Consider the following 22,461-nt stretch of genomic DNA (forward strand, 5'->3'; position numbering starts at 1 on the left):
TGTATAAGTTTTATATAAAATTCAAGGAGTTTATAAAAAAAAAATATTATAAAATAAGTTAACTCTTTATGGTATTTGTTCCAAATTTTTTTTTAATTTCTCTTTCATAATATATTTACTTAATAATTGTTAATCTTGGCAATTTTTCAGTAATATTTATTTATGTATGCATTAAGGTACACTTTGCGTATATATTTATATATATATGATATAACACCTTTTTTATTACATTATTTTATTAAATTTATTTCATTTTTTCCCAAACCGATTTAGTATACAAACCTTTTTTACTCAGTAAAAATTTGGATTTTCCTAATTTTTTTTTTTTCATCTGTAAATTTCCCTTATATATTTAATTATATATGTGTATGTATTGCCATTCCCTATATTTCCCTTATTGTTTAATTTTGGTCCATTATATTTGTAATTATTATTGTATGTAAAGTATTTTTTACAATTTATGCTTATGCAAATTTTTAAAATATCAAGAAATAAACAACGCTAATATAGTTAAAAGATAAGAAGTTTTTGATAGTACCTAAGTATAAATATATATATTATGTTCCCTTTATCCATAATATACTTATTGTTGTATATGAAGTTGCTTTATTTTTCTTTGTTTTTTGTCAAACATAAGTACTTAAAATCACACACATATACAGCACATGTATTTATTTATATAATATTATAGGATAAACATAAGGGGGAAAAATAGTGTGGCATTTTTTATATACTGAGAGGGAAGCATTCTGTATTTCATTTCTTTTGAAAAGATATACCTTAGGTTATCTTTATACATGTTTGTATATATTTAATATATATATAAATGATTAGCGCATTGTTTGATTTGAGATGCCCCTCAAAATATATAAAATAATTATAGTGATAGATGAATAGTCCTTTTCAATGTAGTATGTTCTCTATTTTGTTATGTCAATATACCATAAATTTGATTTTAACGATAATTTTTCAAAAGGATATATTATATCACTAAGCAAAATACTCATACATAAATATGCCCTATTCTTATTTTTTAATAACTTTCCACTTACTATATATTAGTAAGAACTTTCTTTCTCTATTTAGGTTTATTAACATTCACAAAGGCAATTCCATTTTTCTGTCTTTTTTTTTCATTTTGCGAACTAAAATAAAAAGTTTGGTATTCTTAATATATGTATACAAAATTTAATAAATATAATAATATTTTTATTCTTCTTTTTATTTTATCAATCTTTTTAATATTTACGAATTTTAAAAAGTAAAATTTTTTTGTTTAATTTTTGGAATGTATATTATGGGGAGGATTATCTTTCTCTCTTTTTCATTTTTCATTAAAAATACTGAAAAATTAACATGTAATGATTATGTATATATGAATTTAAGCAAAATGGTGAAATACCCTTTGTAGAAAATCTTAATATTGGAGTATGCAATATTGCATGGAAAAAATGCTACACACACAAAAAAAATAAATAATGCTGGGTCACCCATTTTGTATTATGATTATGACCCATGTGATAATAATAATGAGAGAAAGAGTTATTTAAATATGTATTTTTAAAATATTAAATTATCTATATATGTAAAAATATAATGGAAAATTGCAAAAAGAATAATCATTATTCTACTAGTCCTACTTCTGTTATTGGAAAGATATAAATATGCCAAAGAATCAAATATTTCTATTACACTTAATAATTGTAAAAACGTCGCAACCAATTTATATGGTAATATAAGAATATCATGCTTTGACGATTTCGAAAAAATATATCGTTTATATGGGGGCATAATATATACAATTTATTTTTTAAAAATTTATTGTATAGGATATAAAGTCTTTTATTTTTACAATTTTATTACATGTATTTTTTTAATATTCAGTTAGCGACATTTTCAAATGGCTAGATTTTTTATATTTAATAATTTTATTTTTTGTCACCATTACAACTGTTATTTTTAATTGTAATAATTCACAAGACACTACAATAAATGACTTCAGAAAATCAGGCAATTTATTAATCAGACAAATGACCAATATGTTAATACACTAACAATAATGATAGTTATTGTAAAGGGCAAGGAGGGAATACTTTTCAATAAACGAATTTTAAAAAATATTATTTTTATCTTTATATCAAGCCAGAATATTATTTATGATTATAGCTTATTATTTTAATTGAGATAAAAGTTACGAGATATATATATTGACAATTTTACTTATACATTTAATACAGCATTTTTTTTCACCAACAAACCAATTACAAATCAAGATAAACAAAAATTACGTGAAAATTTATGTCTTTTTTCAATATTGCAAATGATGAAACATGTTAATATATTTAAGGAAAATTTATATAAATTAACAAATAAGTAAGCATTATGTAGGTGTATTGCTTTAAAGTTTTTTTGTCATTATACTAGATTTAACCCAAATTCATTTAAGTAACTCAATTTATAGTAATTTACGACAAGGCATAAATAAAAATATACATACACAATTTGTAAAACATTATAATCCTAAAATATAGGAAATACATTTCCTCTTACATTTGCAAGTGTTCTATATATATAAGCACAAACTTATTTATGCATTGTAGTATTTATATATATACAAATAGCTTTGTATCATTTATTTTATCTTTTTCAATGGTACCACAAAATATGCATATTGTTTTTAATAATAGTATTATAAAAGGGAAGATATGAAAAAGCATTTTTCAAATTATAAAGGGTAAAAAATCATATGTATAATTATATCTATATTTAATACCTTATGGAAAATAACATATAATATATTACCCATTGGATTTATAACCTCTATAATTACATTATGCAAATATAGCTTAAAACAAACATCAAAAAAAACACACTCTTTTGTTTTCACTATTTTTTTTTTTCGTTGTATAACCAAATATATGTTTTTTTTCATTTAATAAATTGGCATAAAAATATATTTAAATTACTGCTAATAAAAAGGGGTGAAGGAAAAAACATTAAAAAGTATGTAAAAAATAAAATAGAGCTTCTTACATACACTGATTAATTTTATTACATAGTAAAATTCATGTATAAAATATAAATAATATTTATTATGCATATATAGTATATACATAAAAAATATGCATGTATTATTCATTATCAAATCATAGTGGGTTGGGTTATGGATTTTTTTTTGCTATACATATTTTTAATATCAATTTTTATTTACTATTGTTTTAGCGGTATGACAATATTATGCATATATAGTTAATTTTTCTTTGCTGGTTTTTTAAGTACCTTTACAAAAAAAAATCCAGTTCCACTACGTATATTAAATGTTTATAAATTTATTTTATGTGCATATGTATATATACTGTTGGCACCCAATGATATTAATATATAGGTAGTAAGGGTTAAAAAAAACGTGTTTTTTTTTTATTATATTTGATACATAGTCAAATTTTTTACTATGTTCACATTAATTAAAGGTATGTATAAATTATAATTTTTTTAATAAAAAGGCAATATGTTAATAAAAGCATTGATCATATGTTCATATCCCATCATGAATAATTAATCAAAAATTGCCAAATTATTTTATATATAATGAATAAATAGGTTATATAGGATTATACAATTTTAAGATCCAATTATACATATATGCATAATGCATATTTAATATTTGCAAAAATATAAACATATTTTTTATAAAAAATATAAAAATATATTATTTTTATGCTGAACAAATTATACCCTATATGCATATATAACGCTCCAATTTAATTAGTTTTACAATAAATTTATATATATATTATAGAAAATAACATCATAAAAATATTAATATCCACCCATTACATATGTATAATAGTGTAATTATTAGAATATAAATATATAATGATATATTTATTATTTTTAAACATTATAATAAATTTTTACAAATCATATAGGCTTATTATTTAAATAATATTATTTTTTCATACATTGTCGCTATAATTTATTTACAGAATCACATATTTATAATTAATTATATTACAATAATTTAAATATATATAAATTCATATTTTTATATTTAAGCAAATTAATTGAAAATTATATTCTAATATTTTAATTAAATATTTGAAAAACGATTATATTTATTTTAACAAACTTTCTTATATATCATTAATTCAAAAAGGTTATATATTTCCCAAGTAAGTAAATAGATGTTTTATAATACATAAATTATGTTAAGTAAATAATAAGGCTATATATAATATATACTTGTTTATTTAGTATACATATAATACATATTTTATTTGTTTATTTAGTATACCTATAATACATATTTTATTTGTTTATTTATTATACCTACAATACATATATTATTTGTTTATTTATTATGTGTATCCTATCTTACATACATATATATTACCATGCATGTATATAATTATATGCATATATATAATGTATATATTTATGGAAACAATACCAGTTATGTGTTCTTGAGCATTTTAATTTAACATATAAATTGCTATATATATTATACATAACAAATACATTAATTTCGTACCCCTATATGTATATACGTATTACCAACATAGCTATTTATTTTTGGCCCTATATGTTTTGTACCTACTTTGCACAATATATATATATATATATATAATTTTTTACATTGCGATTTTCTGTGTGCTTTGGCCTTATTTGCATATATATATATATATATATATAGTACACAATTATGTACATATCCATATGTATACTTATATATAAATTTTTGTAACATTTAATTTTTTATTTATAGATTGAGTAAAAATGAGTACAAAAGACGAAAAATTTAATGAAAATGACATTGAAGGAAATACAGAAGAAATTGTAGATACATTTGATGCTTTAGGATTAAATGAAAAACTATTAAGAGGTATATATTCTTATGGTTTTGAAAAGCCTTCAGCAATTCAACAAAGAGGTATCAAGCCAATTTTAAAAGGTTACGATACTATTGGTCAAGCTCAATCTGGAACAGGAAAAACTGCTACTTTTGTTATATCATCTTTGCAATTAATTAATTATGATTATGTTGCTTGCCAAGCTTTAATTTTGGCCCCAACTCGTGAGTTAGCCCAACAAATTCAAAAGGTAGGAAAAAAAATTTATATTTCAAATTAATGAAGCACACAACTTTTTAGTGTGCGCATTTGTATAGTGCATAATTTTACGAATGCTTACATTAATAATTAATGTGACATTCATATGCCTATATAATTGTATAGGAATATGCTCAATACATTTTTTATATGTTCCCATTGTATACATGATAAACATTGCCAACTTTGGCTTTCCATTGCTTATAGGTCGTTTTAGCTTTAGGTGACTACTTAAAAGTTAAGTGCCATGCATGTGTAGGAGGTACTGTTGTAAGAGAAGATATCGATAAGCTCAAACAAGGAGTGCATATGGTTGTAGGTACCCCTGGTAGAGTATACGATATGATTGATAAGAGACACTTAGGAGTCGATAGATTAAAGTTATTTATATTAGATGAAGCTGATGAAATGTTATCAAGAGGATTTAAAGCACAAATATATGAAGTCTTTAAAAAATTAGTCCCAGATATTCAAGTTGCTTTATTCTCTGCTACTATGCCACAAGAAATCTTAGAATTAACAACAAGGTTTATGAGAGATCCTAAAACTATTTTAGTTAAAAAAGATGAATTAACATTAGAAGGTATTAGACAATTTTATGTAGCTGTAGAAAAGGAAGAATGGAAATTAGATACCTTGTGTGATTTGTATGAAACATTAACAATCACTCAATCTATTATTTATTGTAACACAAGAAAAAAGGTCGATATTTTAACCCAAGAAATGCACAATCGTTTATTCACTGTTTCATGCATGCATGGTGATATGGATCAAAAAGACAGAGATTTAATTATGAGAGAATTTAGGTCTGGATCAACAAGAGTGTTGGTTACCACAGATTTATTAGCAAGAGGTATTGATGTACAACAAGTATCTTTAGTTATCAATTATGACTTGCCATGCTCACCAGATACCTATATTCACAGAATTGGTCGTTCTGGTCGTTTTGGACGTAAGGGTGTTGCTATAAACTTTGTTACTAATGATGATAAGGAAAAAGATAAGTTGAAGAAAATCGAATCGTACTATAGTACTCAAATTGAAGAAATGCCTTTAGAAGTAATTAAAAAAAATATAATATTAAATTATTCATATTTATGTGCCATTGCAATTATGTTAAAAATATGATTACTTTGCTTAAAACTACATTTATTTGAAATGCATATATTGCTTATTCTTTTGGACACATAATATAATTTCTCTTCCCTTTTTTTTATTTTCAGGTTGCTGACTATTTGTAATTTTTTTTTTTTTTTTTTTTTTTTATTATAATTTTCAACGAAATACCAATCGGATTATTGTGCCATATAAGTGTGTTATTATTTCCAAGAGTATTTATATTACAATGTTATATTATTTTTAAAAAGTTAAAATAATATTCCATGTATATATATGCACGGATATATGTAAAATATATATGTTTTATGTATAAATAAGCACATAAGGGAAACACATTTTTATTTATTTATTATCTTTTCCTATATACAAAAATATATTTAATATTTTTAATTTGTTACACACTTTCATCTTTGAATTAATTTTCATACAAGTATATAATATATATACATTTACTTTAAAGTTTTATTTATTATTTTTATTTTAATTATTTTTTTTTAAAAAAAAGAATAAATTAAAAACATATTTTACGTTGTATTAAAAAAAGAAAAAAAGGAAACTTCCCGTATCTTTTGAATATAATAATACGTTTTGATTCACACTATGCGAGTATCACATATGTTTATTTATGTGGTTTGGAAAATTTCCGTGATAGGTATATGGAAGATATAGCATCGGTAGGCTATAGGATATAAATAAATATATACATTAATATAAAAATGGATAACCAAATTATGTTTTTCCTTTTTTACTGTTGTATATACATTGCCCTCAAAATGATAATGATTAATATATTTCATAATACGAATGTAGATTTATTAAAAAAGTAGTGATATTTGAGCAAAAAAAAAGAAATGAATATGATATTGTTGGAATAAATATATGTGATATATTTATTGAATACTATTTCTAAATACTATATAATACCGATATTTTTCTTATTTGTGATAATTTTCATATTTTTTATTTTCTTTTTAAAACCAATAATATTTTATTTTAAATTACGGCATTCGTGCTAAAGTGGTGTAAAGAGGGAGGAAAACAAAATTATTATATTATTTATTTTATTCATTCTTGTGTGCATATTGAGAAAAATAGGAATGCACCGAGAAGAAACTTTGGTTCGACAAATTCAGATATCATTTAAGACATAAGTCGGTATATTCTTATGAAATTTGTTGAATTGATTATACATATATATTAGTGTATATATATATATACAATTTTTAGATAAAAAAAAACATATAAAACCATGAAAAAAATATATAATGTTGTATATATGAATGCATATCCGTAAATAGATAAATATACAATGATATAATTCGAATATGCATATAATTTTAACAAATTAATCTTATGATAAAACATATTTTCCCTCCAAAAACTTTTCTTCTGAATAAAAAGAAGCACAAACCACTCTTTTTTCAAATAGTCGACCATTAAACATATATTGAGCTTTTCTTGCAGCTGTTTCGTCAGTATAATGAAGAAATATTTTTCCTACTCCTTCTGTATAAGATAAATCAATGTTAGGCTTTGGGATTACAATACTTTGTAAAGTTCCATATTTTTCAGCTTCTTCTTTTACATCTTTTAATATTTCTTCATATTGGCTATTAATAATTAAGTCTTCTTGAAATACAGCATTAGTTAGCTGAATTACTCTTGATGACTTTTCTCCAATTTTTCGGGAAGCTTGAATTTGTAAACCTATTATTGAATTACCTAAAATTTTTTGAGAAATAGAATTTGGTAATAGTGAGACAGGAACGTCTACATTATTAGCTGAAGCTATATTATTTGGATTGGGAATATTATTTGCATTTTTATTAAAAGTTGCTTTTTTAACATTAAGGATATTTTTTCCACAAACAAAACCATTTAAAGCATGTATAGCAACTTGTGTGCAACTACTATCTTCATATTCAAAAAAACCATAACCTTTATTTAATCCTGTATTTAGATCTTTAATAATATTAAATCCTTTTAATTTTCCAAATTGCCCTAATAGGTCCATTATTTGATCATCTTTTAAATCATGTGGTAAATTTTGTATGTATAATTTATTATCGTCGTCTCCTGTACTTCTTACTGGTGCTATTTTAGGCGGTTTAAAACTTTCAAGTAATCCCATATCAATATCTGGGAATACAACTGTTAAAGCTGGGTCCCCTTCAGGAGGGGGCATATAATCATGGGGTCTATTTATTCGCAAGCAATAATTATTATAAGACATTGAATCTAATTTTAAGCTTAACCATGTAATATCCATTGTTCTAAATTCGAGAAAACAAAATCTAGAATCTGGATTAAATATTTCACATTTTACTACTGGTAATAATTGAACATCTCCAATTTTTACTTCTAAGCTTGAGCCTTTTATTATTGTAGATAAAGTATTGTTAAAAAATTCGACTATTTCTTCTTGCTTAGAATTAGGAGGTAAATTACCTATATATAATTTCCTCTGTTTTTTATCTCCTTCTAATTCATATGGATTTCTACCTAACTGAGGGATTTTACTACCCTGTAATAAATTTCCATTTAAACTTAGGCGTTGATATTGTAATACGCCACTTAAATTATTACTATCTATTAACATATTATTAGCTAGTAAACTTTCATCAACTGTATCCCATTTGGATTTTTTTCTTTTAGGTTTTATTTCTTTATTTTCTTTTTTACTATCTTCATCAGACATTGATATATCATTTTTATCACGTGCATTTTTTTTTCTCTCTCTTGTACTATCATCAGAATAATTCTTATCACTATTATCCCACGAGCTTTTATATTTTTTACTTTTTTTTGACTTATAATGATGCCTTTCATCATCACTATCACTTCTACTATTATCTTTACTTCTTTTATATCTACTTCTGCCTCTGCTTCGATCTCGGCTTCTATTCCTACTTCTTTCTTTGCTTCTTTCTCTGCTCCTATTTCTACTTCGTTCTTTGCTTCTATGTCTTCTCCTTCTTTCTATACTTTTATCTCTTCTCCTTTCTTTACTTCTTCTTCTTCTTTTGGACGAGTGCGTTTCGTCATCACTACTTGGCAACTCTTTGTGCCTTCTTCTATCTTTATCATTGTCTCTGCTTCTTTCCTTGTCCTTAGTTCGTCCCCTACTTATATCCTTATCACTTCCCTTATCTTTATCATCATTTTCTTTCTCTTTTTTAAATTCACTTGATCGTAATTTTTCTTTAATAATTTTCATTTTTTCTTGAAAGTCCATATTTGTTTTTTTGTCTATTATTCTGCTTTTTTCTCCATTTTCATTTATTTTATCATAATTATTTTTTTTATTATCACTATTGCTATTAGCATCATCATTTAATTTATTATCAGATTTATTTAGGCTTCCTTCATGTTCGGCATTATTAGTATTATCATTTTTATTGTTTAGTTCCGTTGAATTGCTATCATCTTCATCTTTGTTTTCATTTGTTTTACTATTAAAATAGCTACCTACTTTTCTAAACATATTTTTACACGAGGGATATGGTAAAAATATTTATATGGTTATATAACGTATTATACGTTATCTTTTTTAAATGAAATTAATTTTTGATTTGGCATTTGTTTGCTCTTAGTTTATTTTAATATCTCTTCTTTTCACCATAAATTATCATACTTGTTTTTCTTCAAATTTATTTTTCATCCATATTAAAAAGGGTACATATTATTTGATGGCCAAAAATGTAATGGAATTTTTTAATTTATATATTATTTCCTTCGACTTCTTATAATTATTTTCATGGTACAAAAACGGATGTGATATTTTATCAATTTCATTCCAAATGAAAATTTTCTTTACTTTTTATATTTTTATTTTTTTATTAAAAAAAAAACAATTCCTATATACTCGTGAGAATATATATATATGTATAATATACATATGCATAGGAGAGAAATATATATATATAATATTAATAGGCCGAAATAATTATAATGTATATTTTTTTAAAAATAAAACAAAATTATTTGTTTTATTATTTCTTTTTTACTTAAATTTTTAAACTTTTTTTTCCTCAGCTAAACTAATGTAAGAATATTTTGCATTAATACGTAAAATGAACTAAGAGCAATACGACTTTGAAACTATATGGATATATATTTTTTTTTAATTTTATGTTGAAAATTTGCCAACCAAACAGGTTTTGCGCATCCTTTATATTATTGGCAAAACAAACAAATGAATAAATAAAAACATGTTTACGTACCTTTTTTGTATAAAGAAATTTGGGCCAATTTATGCAAAGTAGATGGTCTTATGGAATATCTAATTCGTAGCTATTATATATATTTGTATCATTTTATATGGAATATAGGAATAATAAGAAGCAGCATTATTTTTTAACACCATATAAAAATACATTTATATGTATACATGTATATATAACCATATGAACGATCACCTAGAATCCTATGGTTATGTCTATATTCCTAAGATAGGCAATTTTTTTTATATGCATCAAAAAACTAAATGCAATCCGGTTTTTGAATAATAAAGCCAAAGAACTTCTTAAGAACTCACCTTTCCCTTTTTTGTTACAACATATGTATGTTATAATTTGTAAAATTATCATCATTATATAATAATGGAAAGTATTAAAAAATATCCTAAAGTTTTTTCTGTATATATATAAACACAATAATGATATATGCACACTTACGCTTATATATGTGAATATATTTGGGAAGTGTCCACAATTCTAAGGCGTTATTGGGTATGCATATTAAATCGAATAACATAAAGAAGAAAAGGTAATAATAGAAAATAAAATAAATAAACAAATATGCAACAGCATAAAGACAAAAAAGAGTTATATTAAGAGTATGAGAAGTTTAAAAAATATAGGCATTGAAAGCGGTGTGTAAAATTGTAATTTGGGCACTGCTTGACCTTATGAGAATAATTTTATGTGTCATCATAAAAATCGCTATTTTTTTTCGAAGATTGTTTTACATTATCCAAAAAATTTGCATTTGGATCGTCAAAATCTTTGTATTGATCTCTTGAATTATTTGTGACTAAATGAAAATTTTGATTTTTATAATTATTTTTCTTAAAATATGTACTTTTATTATTTAAATAATTTTTAGAATTATTAGAATTATGTTTTTTTTCCATCATAAAAAAAAAGTTAAAACTATGAGGGCTTTTGTAAAAATATCTTTGCATAATTTGTGCTTCAGTTTCCGTAATTAATTTCATTTTAATTTGATTATGTTTAATAAAAATATGATTAGGTACATCAGTAATGTTATTAAAAAGTTTCATACATTTTGCACATCTAATTTCTGTTTTATTTGTACCACTATCAGTGTTAGATTCTTTTTTTAATATATAACCCTTATTTAATATTTCTTTAAATTCATTAGTTTGTTCGATATCAATTATTTCGTTATAATTCTCTTTTATTGCTGCATTAATTTCTTGATCAAAATTTGCAACCCATTTAAGTTGACAATAAGATATTTCTTCATTTTTAAAGAACTTGTCTTTTATTAGTTGTAACTCCTTATTTGCATTTATTTCATCGTTACCTTTATTAAAATTATCGCTCTGAGTTACTTTATTTATTAAATCATCATTATTATTTCCAGACAAATGAATAGTATTGCTTTTATCATTCACATAGTATCCTAATCTCTTAACATTATAATTTTCATAAAAAATTGGAATTAAATTTGTATAAAATGCATTATCCATATTTACTCGTAAATAAAAGTATCCACATTCTCTAACCATTTCATCATATGTATTAAATTTTCTAGCGGAATAATAACAAAAATTATGAACAAGTCTTAAATACAAAATCAGGATATCTAATTTTTTTCGTGTATCTAAATCTGTATTTTCTTCAATTATTTCAATAATATAACTTTCTTCACCATCTAGTTTATCAATGTCGTCCAGATCGTTTGCATTGTTCGATTCATCATTATTATCTTTTTTTTTTCTTCCTCCTCTTTTTCCCGCGCCTTTACCCTTTGGAGCGGCTTCCTCTTTTGCAGCATCTTTCTCTTGCGCTTCATCTCCTGTTTTTCTTTTTTTTCTTTTATCTTCAAAATCGTTTTCTTCTGTCATGCTTTGTATAAATAATGAATCAATATGACACGATCTGTCTAACTTCCTAACAATATTTTTAGCATATTTATAATCTATTTTTATTCTTTCGTCGTGTGAGCATATAGGTGGGCATAATCTAAAATCTAAATAGTGATAGTTATTTCTTTTTACATTATTAAAATTCCACCCCCTAATATTAATACTATGTGGTTTTTCACGTAAATAGTTTAATAATTCATTCATTTTAGTACTTTTTTTAAAATATATATTTGCTTTTCTGTGAAAAGATGGAGCAGTTGATAAAGAAAATGGTCTTACCTCTTTACTGTTATATGTATCCCATATATTTATATTTAATGGATCATAATCTAATTCATTTAATTTTTTTAATATATCAAATTTGTTTATTCTAGTTGGTATATGATCTACATGTAAAGCAATACTTGATAAATAATTTACTATTTTTATTAATATATTATTATTTTCATTTACATTTTCAATTTTACATTTTATTTTCTCTTTCCATATATTAACTTGGTATACATTTTCTTTTGTCATTGCCTCATTTGTTTTGTTTTCTTTTTTAACCGTATCATTATCACCATCTTCATTTTTATCTTCTTCATCTTTTATATACTCTTTTTGAGTTACATTTTTTTTTATGTCATTTTCGCCTTTCTTTTCTTCAATGTTTGTATTAACTTCTAAGCTAAAATTATCAAAGTTGTCATTATTATATAATATCATAAATTCCTTAAAATTATTTTGAGCGGATTTAATATTTAACTCTGCTTGTTCATTCATATATTTGACTCGATATTTTTCGATAAAAAATGAACTAGTACATTCATTATTACATATGAGTTCTAAATTTTTTGATATACTTTCAATAGCTAAATTTTTTATTTCATTTGCCATATCATCTATTGTTTTATATTTTTTTATATCGTTATATAATTTCTTTATCATGTCTGAAAATACATATTCATCTATGCTATAATTTTTTTCTTTTTTAAAATGATTTATTAAATATTTTTCAAATTCTTCATCACTTTCAAATTCGATGCCTTTTTTCTTCAGTTTATTACTAGCGTCTTTAGTTTCTTCTTCATTTTCTCCTCTTTTTCTTTTCTTGTCATTTGATGTTATATCATCACTTTCTTTCATTTTCGATGTGCTTATTCTTTCAATATATTTCGATATTTACTTGTATTTTTTCGATCGTTCTTTCTTATTTGACTAGCAGCTGTGCTCTACAAGCATACATATATACATACGTGTGTATTAATATGCTTGAGGGCGCATATATATAGTATAATATATATATGTATTGCTTATTTTAACGCGCTATAGTTACTCTTATTATTTGTTTCCCCTTTGTTATAACCTTTTTTTGTTTTACAAACAAACTTTAAAACATAATTAGGGATATTTCATTCGAAAATGATAAAAGATTGAAAAAAACAAAGTAGCTAAAAAAAATATATTATAAAATCATTATGCAATTAGCAATATTATATATAATATATAAACAAATATGAGAAGGGAAATTAGATATATCATACTACAACTCACTATAATAATAAATATATATTATTATATAACATTTCTCATATATAATACATATAAAAAATGTATATTAATATATGTAAATATATACAGTATGTAATTATGTATAACTTAAAAATGATGATAATGCCCTCCAAAAAATTGCTATATAATAATAAAAATAATAGTTATAAAATAAATAAAAAAAATAAAAATGTATTTTAATTAAAATAAATTATAATAAAAGATAATAAAAATTTTTAATCAGCCATATATACCCAAAAAATGAAAAAAATGCATATATGTAGCAAATAATAAACGGTGGTATCTGTAAATTTTAGATGGAAAGAAATATATATCACATATGTAAATATATATATTATATTCATGCTTATACAAATATAGGAAACAACTGCATAGTTTAAAAATATATGCGATACATTTCGAATATTTAAAAAAATAATGATTGTTCGAAATAAAAACAAGCCATATGTATCCCATTATGTTTTATTTTTACATCCAATTTTTAAGTTAGCAAAGATTCACAAACCATTATCATTTTGTAAATACATATATAAGGAGTATAACTTATATAACAATATTTTTATTAATAAATATAAGGCATATTACAGTTCCTTATAATAAGTTATCATTTGCTCACATTTAAAGATACGTACATATATATTATAATAAAAAAAATATAACCTTTAAGTGGGGAATAACCATTTTGGGGGTGTATAGTTTTAATTTTCTATATATTAAGAATGCATATAAGATATTTATTATAAATATACATTACTTCATATGTCTGATACTCAAAAGATATTCAATTAATCAATATGATCTCTTATTTAAAACAATAGTTGTCAGTTTTTCATTGTATAAAATAAATATTATAATGATTTTATTCGATTATAGCATTTGCTATATTTATTTGTCTTTCTTTTTTTGCGTTTATTCTTTATCAAAAGAACAAAATGCGAATTATTCTATAGAAGATTATGCCAAATATAGTTTATATTACACATAATTAAAAAAAAATATAAAATAAAAAAATACTTACACTAAACTAGAAACCTTTTTATGGTTGTTCTAGGAATATTACATTTAAAAAATTCAAAAAAAAACAAAGAATCTCATTTAGATATAAAACGAGACAATATTTTTGTTGCCAAATAAAATAAAAAGTTATGGATTTTAATTGTATTATCCAAACGAAGAAATTAATGTCTAAATCAGGATATTTATTTGGATTTATTAATTTTCACAAATTTATATACATATATTTAAGAATTGAATATGCATTAATAGTTTCCTTACCACTTCAATTAACTTTTATTTCTATTACTTTAATATAAACCTCAAAAATTATTTGTTGTTCATAAAATGATGGGAAAATAATAAGATAAGATGCATGTGGAGGTGCCGAACTAATAAATAGTCAAAGTCATTTTTTAATAAGGTTTATTTTTAATAAATATATTAATAATTTTGTAAATTATATCCTTCGATTTTAATTTGTGGTATTCTTGCATTTTTAAGTCCCTCTACCTTTTACGCTTAATTGGAGTTTGCTGCAAATATCTATAGACAATTTTTCCTCGTCGCTGTTCGAAATTTAATTTATGAATTTGAATTTTAACAGTATCTCCTAAATTAATTTTAACTTTATTAATTCTTAATTTCCCAGAAATAAAACACAAAAATTTTTCCCCATTTTGAATACTAACTATAAAATTGGTATTAGCTAAGCATTCTTCGACTATTCCATTCATTTCAATTACATCACTTTCTTTTTTTTTTTTTACAATGTCATTTTTAAGGTTATTTTCTTTTAAAATAAACCCTTTAATAATTTGTCCCTTTTTATCACATAAGGATAATTTTCTTTTATTTAAAATTCCCATGTTGGGTGTCAGACACGTATCCAATTTTCCAACATGATTAATAAATAATTTTTTTTTCAAACTTACCACATTTGTTATATAAATTAAATAGAATAAACATAAAAAATATATCATAAAAATAAAATTACAATGCATGTATGTTTTAGGATATTAACTCTGCTGTTGTATATATAATATTCCAAGCTTATCAAACTAACAAAAAATAATTACAATGTTTGTTTATATATATTTTATTTGGACATTATATATCAAAGCCCACATAAGTGATACTCTTTACTTTTTGGAAAATATTCTAAAAAAATTACACACTATTTAGTCTTCCTTTTTACATTTTTTTGGGGGGAAACATACTATTGCTACAATAATATGCTTTATTATTCCTCTAACTAAAAAAATAAAAATATGATATATATATTCCTTCTTCTGCACTATCTTGTAGTCTTCCTCATAATTAGCAAATACATGTATATCAGCCTCGAGTTTTAAGATTGTATAATAATTATAGAAAATGTATTTTCTTCCTCACAAGCGAATGCACAATATATTATAATTAACTGTGTATTATATTATTATATACAAAATAAAAAAAAATTATGACGAGGAAATACGAAGTTCTTATATTTATTAAAAATATATATTATAAAATAAATAATTTTTATCACATCCTTATTTTTATCTTCAGTTTTTTTGTTTCATTTATTTTTTTCCCGCTGAAAGTATGTAATTACTTTGGCGTATTGCAATAATTTATTACGTATATATATTCGCTTTATTTTATACATTAATTTTGACTAGAAGTTTTATGAAAAAAGGAAATACTTCTTATGATCGAATTTTTTTAAAAATAAGTTGCTAGTTTTCTAATTTAGCAATTATTTGATATAGCTTTTATTTGTTCATATATTTATGGATGCCTTTTTTTGTTTTTTGGGGGGATTATTCATCATGTAAAAAATATTTGTATATTTTTATGTCCTATTTTTTATTACCATATTTAAGATATATGTATTTTCCGTATTTCTTAAGTACATTCATTAAAAATTGAAATTAAAAACGCTAGAAAATAAAGAAGGATTACTTGTATACATTTTCTAATTGCCAAAATATTGTTCTCTCAATATGTACATTAGAATTTGATATATATATAATTATTCATATATGCGCCATGTTACAGGGAAAATAATATAATGGTAACTTTTTTTTACTCGGAAATGTTTATACGTAAACTATTTCGAATGAAAGAAAATGAAAAAGGACGACCAAGTATAATATCACCACATTAAGCCAATAATAGAAAACAAACGAATACATTTATACATATATAATACATATGTGCCTTTTCGTTCGGGTTGTATACATGGGACAATTTTCTCAAATTTGAAAACTGCTTGAAAAGATGAAGAAGAATTACAACGTAATAAACAATGATGATGAAGATGATGTATATAAGTATAACGAAGGAATTCGGTACAGAGAATATAAGAAAACTATTAAAAATATCCAAATAAATTTTGAGCAAGTTTTAAGTGATTGTAAAGACAATTTTAATTATAATGAAAATGATCTATATAAAAAAAAAGAAAATGAATTAAATGAAATAATTTTCGATAAAAAAAAAAAAGTCGAACAGCTAGAAAATTTACATAAAGAAGGGATACAAAATTTACAAATAATGCAAAATTATTTTAGTCATAATAAAACATATGCTTTAGAAATTTCTAGATATTTAAGTATATTTGATAAATTTAAAATACAACTTCAAAGTGTTAGAGCTACTTTAGATAAAATATGTATGTATAATAATATTCTATATAAACAGAAAAGAAATTCTCTTGCACCTCATTTTAATAAAGAGGATGGAAGTAATATTAATAATCATATAAATAAAATAAATCATGTATTTAAAGAAAGAAGCGCGTTAGAGTACTCTCTTAGCGAATTAGATAATATTTTATCTATAGGAAATCAAACGAATATCAAATTAAGATTACAAAATTCATATATTGTTAACCAAATAAAAAAAATTAATTTTATTAATACCCATATACCTCAGATAAAAAAAATATTAAAAAAAATTAAAACCTATAATTTAAAGAAAACTATTATTTTAGCAATTGTGATAGCTCTCTGTATATTTGTTTTTTTTATGTTCAGGTAGCTGTCTACACAATGTAAGTCTATTCATTCAATAAACACTTTTTTCCAAATATTATTTTGTATGGGAATTATATTCTTACTATAATGAGAATATGAAGGATGGGGGGCGCATGGAATCACTCTCTATATAATATAAAAGCAATTATGCACTGTTCCATATACTTAGATATATAAATAGTTATCATTGCTTGTATGCTATATTTTTGCTAAATATTTATTACCATATTTTTTCCCCGATAAGAAGTTGCCACAGTAAAAGATCCTTATATTAACTACATTTGTATATATGAACACGCATATAAATTGCTATTTGAGCAATGAATTTTGATGGTTGGAAGATGTTTTATCTTTTTAATAGAAATTTAATGATAATATTTTTCTTTTGAACAGCATTTTTATGTGTGTATATAACCACATGCATTTGCTGTGTTTTTTTTTGTGTGCGTATTATTCGTTTTTTATAAAAATAATACAAACTAACTATGTTTATATTTTATATAAATATATTTTGTCAAATTGAAGATAAACAATATTTGTTATTTTTTTTTATTAAATCACTTAAAAAATGGATATATACACGTTTTAATGCAAATTAGTATCAAAAAGATTAATTTTTATAATATTCGGAAATGCTTACTCACATGTATAATATATGGGGATATGCATAAAATTTTTGAAAAAATATGGAATAAGCAAATAGGCCCACAAAGGCTATAAAAAATCAATTGAGTTTCAAACCGAAACTGAACAAGCGAATACAAAAAATATGTGCATATATATCAAAAATACCTATATAATATGATATAACAAGCATATAAATGATTGTTTTACAAATATATATCTCATAAGTATTCGTTCAAATAAGTTTCATTTTCCTTCACACAATATTTGACTTTATTGGGAGTATTCAATTGTATTTCGATGTGTGGACATTTTTTTTTCTTGTCAACAATTAAGCTAACTGCTTTAATTTTATGATCATCAATTTTAAGATAATTCGGATAAGGTTGGTCATCATTCGTAAATAAGCTCATACCTGTATCGATAAGAAAATAATGGTTATTACAATAAGAGCCAATTTGGTGTGATGATTGTCTAGTATGCCCAACAACTAGATATTTAGCATCATATTTATCTAAAACTTGAAATAATTCTGAACATTTTTCTTTTTCATAATAAGGTACATTTCTGGACATAACATCATTCCATAATACTCCATCTCGACTTAAATAATCACGAAATGAATCATATTTTAAAATTTCGCATTTATTTTCTATTTGCAATCGAGTTTTTAAATTTATATCATTTATACTAAATTTCGATATTAATAAACTTAATCCTCCATGTGTAAATATTATATTGTTAACTTTAACCATAGGTGGTAATCGTATTAATCTTTTATGATATTCTCCATTGGGGTTTACAAAACTATGATATCTATAATTAATATCATTATTAAAAAATATTTCAGTTTCTTTTGGATTTACATAATAAAAACTACCGCATAAATTTAATTGTTCATGGTTTCCCATTATTAATATTACTCTACTATTTTTTTTTATTGCTTCTTTTTGCAATTTAAATAAAAAGTTATAAATCATTGGACCATATATACCACGATCGAATACATCACCATTTTGTACTAATAAAACATTATCACCAATCCAATTATCATCTTCATCAATCAATTTTGAATGCCTTAAAATTAGTTTTAAGCTTTCTATGTCCCCGTGTATATCCCCTATAGCTATAATTTTGCCATTCCATTTTATATTATCATATTTATGATAATAAGAGCTATCTAATTTTTTCTTATCAATCACTAAATTTTTAAATAAAAAAGGTTGTTTAGAATCAGGTTTACCTTCACCCTTTTTAACTATTGCAATGTATAGCAACAACAATATGTATAATGCTTTTTTAAAAATCATTTTACTCCTCTGTGCTTATACGTTTATATATTTGAGATGCATCATTATTTTTTTCAAAATATGTTTATGTTACAAATAGCGAAAATTCCACCTGCTTAGACGCATTCAATTATGAACTACGCCTACTTTAACTGGGAGATGTTTCAATTACTTTGTTTTTTTGTTCCGTAATGCAAATTTGCATATACTTTATAAATTGTTAGGTTGCCAATTTGGTATTTGCTTTCTCAATATCTATGCATATATATATCTATATATTTTGGCAACGCTATTCAATATTAACTGCAAACAAGCCTATGTTAAAAAAAAAATCCAATTATTGATGTGAAACATAGTTTATATCTTGATGATGGATATTATAATATTTGCTATATTTTATTGTTCCCTATTTTAAATATTCACTAGAAATAAATCAAATACATAAATAGTAACATAAGGGTCCCCAAAGTGGAAACATGTATAATTGTTACTATTCGAAAAGGAAGGAAATGCACACCAAGTATTAATTGAAAATAATATTCCTTTTTATAATAAAAAAATAAAATAAAATTTAAAAAAGTAATGAAACTAAAGTGATATATTTTTACTCCTTTTCTCCTTTCACATTAATATGCATTTTAAATAATTTTGCATGTTTTTATTTCAAAAATTTACATAATTGTTATATAATTAAGCTTCCAAATATTTACAAAAAACTAACGCATATTTTATTTCATGGTACCTTTTTGCATAAATAAATACATATATTGTTGTAACAATATATATGGTAATATTTATATTTTTTTCACAATGTAAAAGTTATACTTATATGTGTTTAATAAGCAAAATTACATATAGCATTAAAAAAGCCACACAAAAAAAAAACGAAATAAAGAAATGGAAAATTAAGCAATATAAAATGAAAGTGTTACATATAGGGGATGTACTAAAATCATTTATTATCCATATGCATTAAAATTAACAAAAATAAAATATAACACAGTGTGATAGTAATAAAACAATAATATATACATAATAGTTGAGTAATTCTAATAAAAAAACTACTTTATCAATATTTAGGAGGAGTATAATTCATGAAAATGCGTACAAACGTACACATATGTAAATAAATATATGATAATTAACAAATTGGGTTAATTATGTTTGTTTGCACAAATAATTAATATCAAAATAAAGATTTTAACTGTGAGAAATAAGGCAAATACATATTTTTTATTTTTATAAATATTAAAAAATGCACGTTAAATTTGGGTACTTAATTTCCCTTATTCTAAAATATGTGCATATATATATGTTTATTTTTGTAATCCATTTTCAAAAGATGTTGTATAATATAGGAACGAGTATATCATTCCTCATTTAATAAATTTCTGCCATTAAAATCGCTCTTTAAGTCTTTTAGCAAGTATGTTCAGTTTGTTGAAAATTTTTCCTTGAGTTGATCCAAGAATTAAACTACATATAGAATATCTAGCCATTTTGATATTATTAAAACTACCTAGTATATGTATTTTATCACCTGCTATTACTATTCTTGTTTTTGTTGCATTTTCAATAGCATATTTAGTTGATCCGTTACTACCACATATTCTACCAATGCATCGAGATAAATGATCTCCTTTTAATATTTTAACATCCTTTATTTGAAAACTTTCAATGTATAAATCATCGATTCTTAATAATGCTAAAGCATCTTCAATACTAAATCCAAGTAAATATGCTTTAATATAATCTGAGGATTTTTGTAAATTATTTTTATCCTCTGTTAATTTGCATGTTCTCACTTCTATTTTATCTTTGTTCATACGTATTTCTAATTTTAAATTTGTTACAATTGGTTTTATTAATTCAAGCCAATTATTTTTTACTGATGATATTCTTTGTCTAGGTATAGTTATAATTCTCATTTCATTCTTATTAATAGAACTATCATTATTTTTTTTAATATTTTTAAATATTAATTTGTTTTTTACTTTTTTATTATTATCTATATCGTTATCTTGCAATATATTTTCTAAGGTCAAAACGTTTCGTGTTTCTTCCCCATTCATGCCGTTATCATTTTCCTCAAATTTTTCTAATGCTATATTTTTCCTATCATCCCGTGTAGTCACTGAATTTTTAATAATCCTTTTCGTCATTTTGGCGCCTTTAAATATGTATTTATCAATATATATATTTATTTATTTGTTTAATGGTCATATAAATAGCAAATTGTAACTTCTTTTATGTACTAAGCTTTAAATGCTATTTCTTCAGTCCCATTTAATTGAGTATTTTTATTTTTAAAGAATTATGCAAAAAATTGTATGTATAATTATATTGTGATAAGAAGCATGAATATTTCAATTTTCTATCATTTTAAAATATATATAATATGTATTATAAATTATATTGAATTTTTAAGAAAAATAAATGACTTTGTAAATTTTAAAACCCACAGAAAATTATTCATACAATTTTTTATTAAAAAAATATATTACTTTTAAATTTATTAATTAAAATTTATTTCCATTGTTCTACAGTTATACGTTAAAAAATAATATACTATATTATCCATTTATATACTAATTTATTCATTTATTTTTTGATATGCATTCTTTTTTTAAAAATAT

The 22,461-nt window shown here is 23.0% G+C and overlaps 7 protein-coding genes across 7 annotated transcripts; 2 read left to right on the forward strand and 5 right to left on the reverse strand.

Moving 5' to 3' along the window:
- Positions 1-4,776: 4,776 nt before the first annotated feature.
- PVVCY_1303440 (helicase 45, putative eukaryotic initiation factor 4a, putative) lies at positions 4,777-6,236 on the forward strand (the record flags this gene model as incomplete). Its single annotated transcript, XM_037634760.1, has 2 exons — positions 4,777-5,100; positions 5,316-6,236. The coding sequence occupies 2 exons, from the start codon at positions 4,777-4,779 to the stop codon at positions 6,234-6,236; spliced, it is 1,245 nt and encodes a 414-aa protein (XP_037490809.1).
- Positions 6,237-7,578: 1,342 nt separating this feature from the next.
- Positions 7,579-9,711, reverse strand: PVVCY_1303450 (splicing factor U2AF large subunit, putative; the record flags this gene model as incomplete). Its single annotated transcript, XM_008624019.1, has 1 exon — positions 7,579-9,711. One exon carries the CDS (start codon positions 9,709-9,711, stop codon positions 7,579-7,581), a length of 2,133 nt encoding a protein of 710 aa, XP_008622241.1.
- A 1,437-nt stretch (positions 9,712-11,148) lies between these two features.
- On the reverse strand, positions 11,149-13,470 carry PVVCY_1303460 (conserved Plasmodium protein, unknown function; the record flags this gene model as incomplete). Its single annotated transcript, XM_008624020.1, has 1 exon — positions 11,149-13,470. The coding sequence occupies one exon, from the start codon at positions 13,468-13,470 to the stop codon at positions 11,149-11,151; it is 2,322 nt and encodes a 773-aa protein (XP_008622242.1).
- A 1,928-nt stretch (positions 13,471-15,398) lies between these two features.
- PVVCY_1303470 (translation initiation factor IF-1, putative) lies at positions 15,399-15,758 on the reverse strand (the record flags this gene model as incomplete). The annotated part of the gene is made up of 1 exon (XM_008624021.1): positions 15,399-15,758. One exon carries the CDS (start codon positions 15,756-15,758, stop codon positions 15,399-15,401), a length of 360 nt encoding a protein of 119 aa, XP_008622243.1.
- A 1,396-nt stretch (positions 15,759-17,154) lies between these two features.
- On the forward strand, positions 17,155-17,916 carry PVVCY_1303480 (conserved Plasmodium protein, unknown function; the record flags this gene model as incomplete). Its single annotated transcript, XM_008624022.1, has 1 exon — positions 17,155-17,916. One exon carries the CDS (start codon positions 17,155-17,157, stop codon positions 17,914-17,916), a length of 762 nt encoding a protein of 253 aa, XP_008622244.1.
- An 841-nt stretch (positions 17,917-18,757) lies between these two features.
- PVVCY_1303490 (shewanella-like protein phosphatase 1, putative) lies at positions 18,758-19,846 on the reverse strand (the record flags this gene model as incomplete). The annotated part of the gene is made up of 1 exon (XM_008624023.1): positions 18,758-19,846. One exon carries the CDS (start codon positions 19,844-19,846, stop codon positions 18,758-18,760), a length of 1,089 nt encoding a protein of 362 aa, XP_008622245.1.
- A 1,376-nt stretch (positions 19,847-21,222) lies between these two features.
- Positions 21,223-21,987, reverse strand: PVVCY_1303500 (pre-rRNA-processing protein PNO1, putative; the record flags this gene model as incomplete). The annotated part of the gene is made up of 1 exon (XM_008624024.1): positions 21,223-21,987. One exon carries the CDS (start codon positions 21,985-21,987, stop codon positions 21,223-21,225), a length of 765 nt encoding a protein of 254 aa, XP_008622246.1.
- Between the last annotated feature and the right edge of the window lie 474 nt (positions 21,988-22,461).

This window comes from Plasmodium vinckei (genome assembly GCF_900681995.1).
Source record: "Plasmodium vinckei vinckei genome assembly, chromosome: PVVCY_13".
Classification (NCBI taxonomy): Eukaryota; Apicomplexa; class Aconoidasida; order Haemosporida; family Plasmodiidae; genus Plasmodium; species Plasmodium vinckei.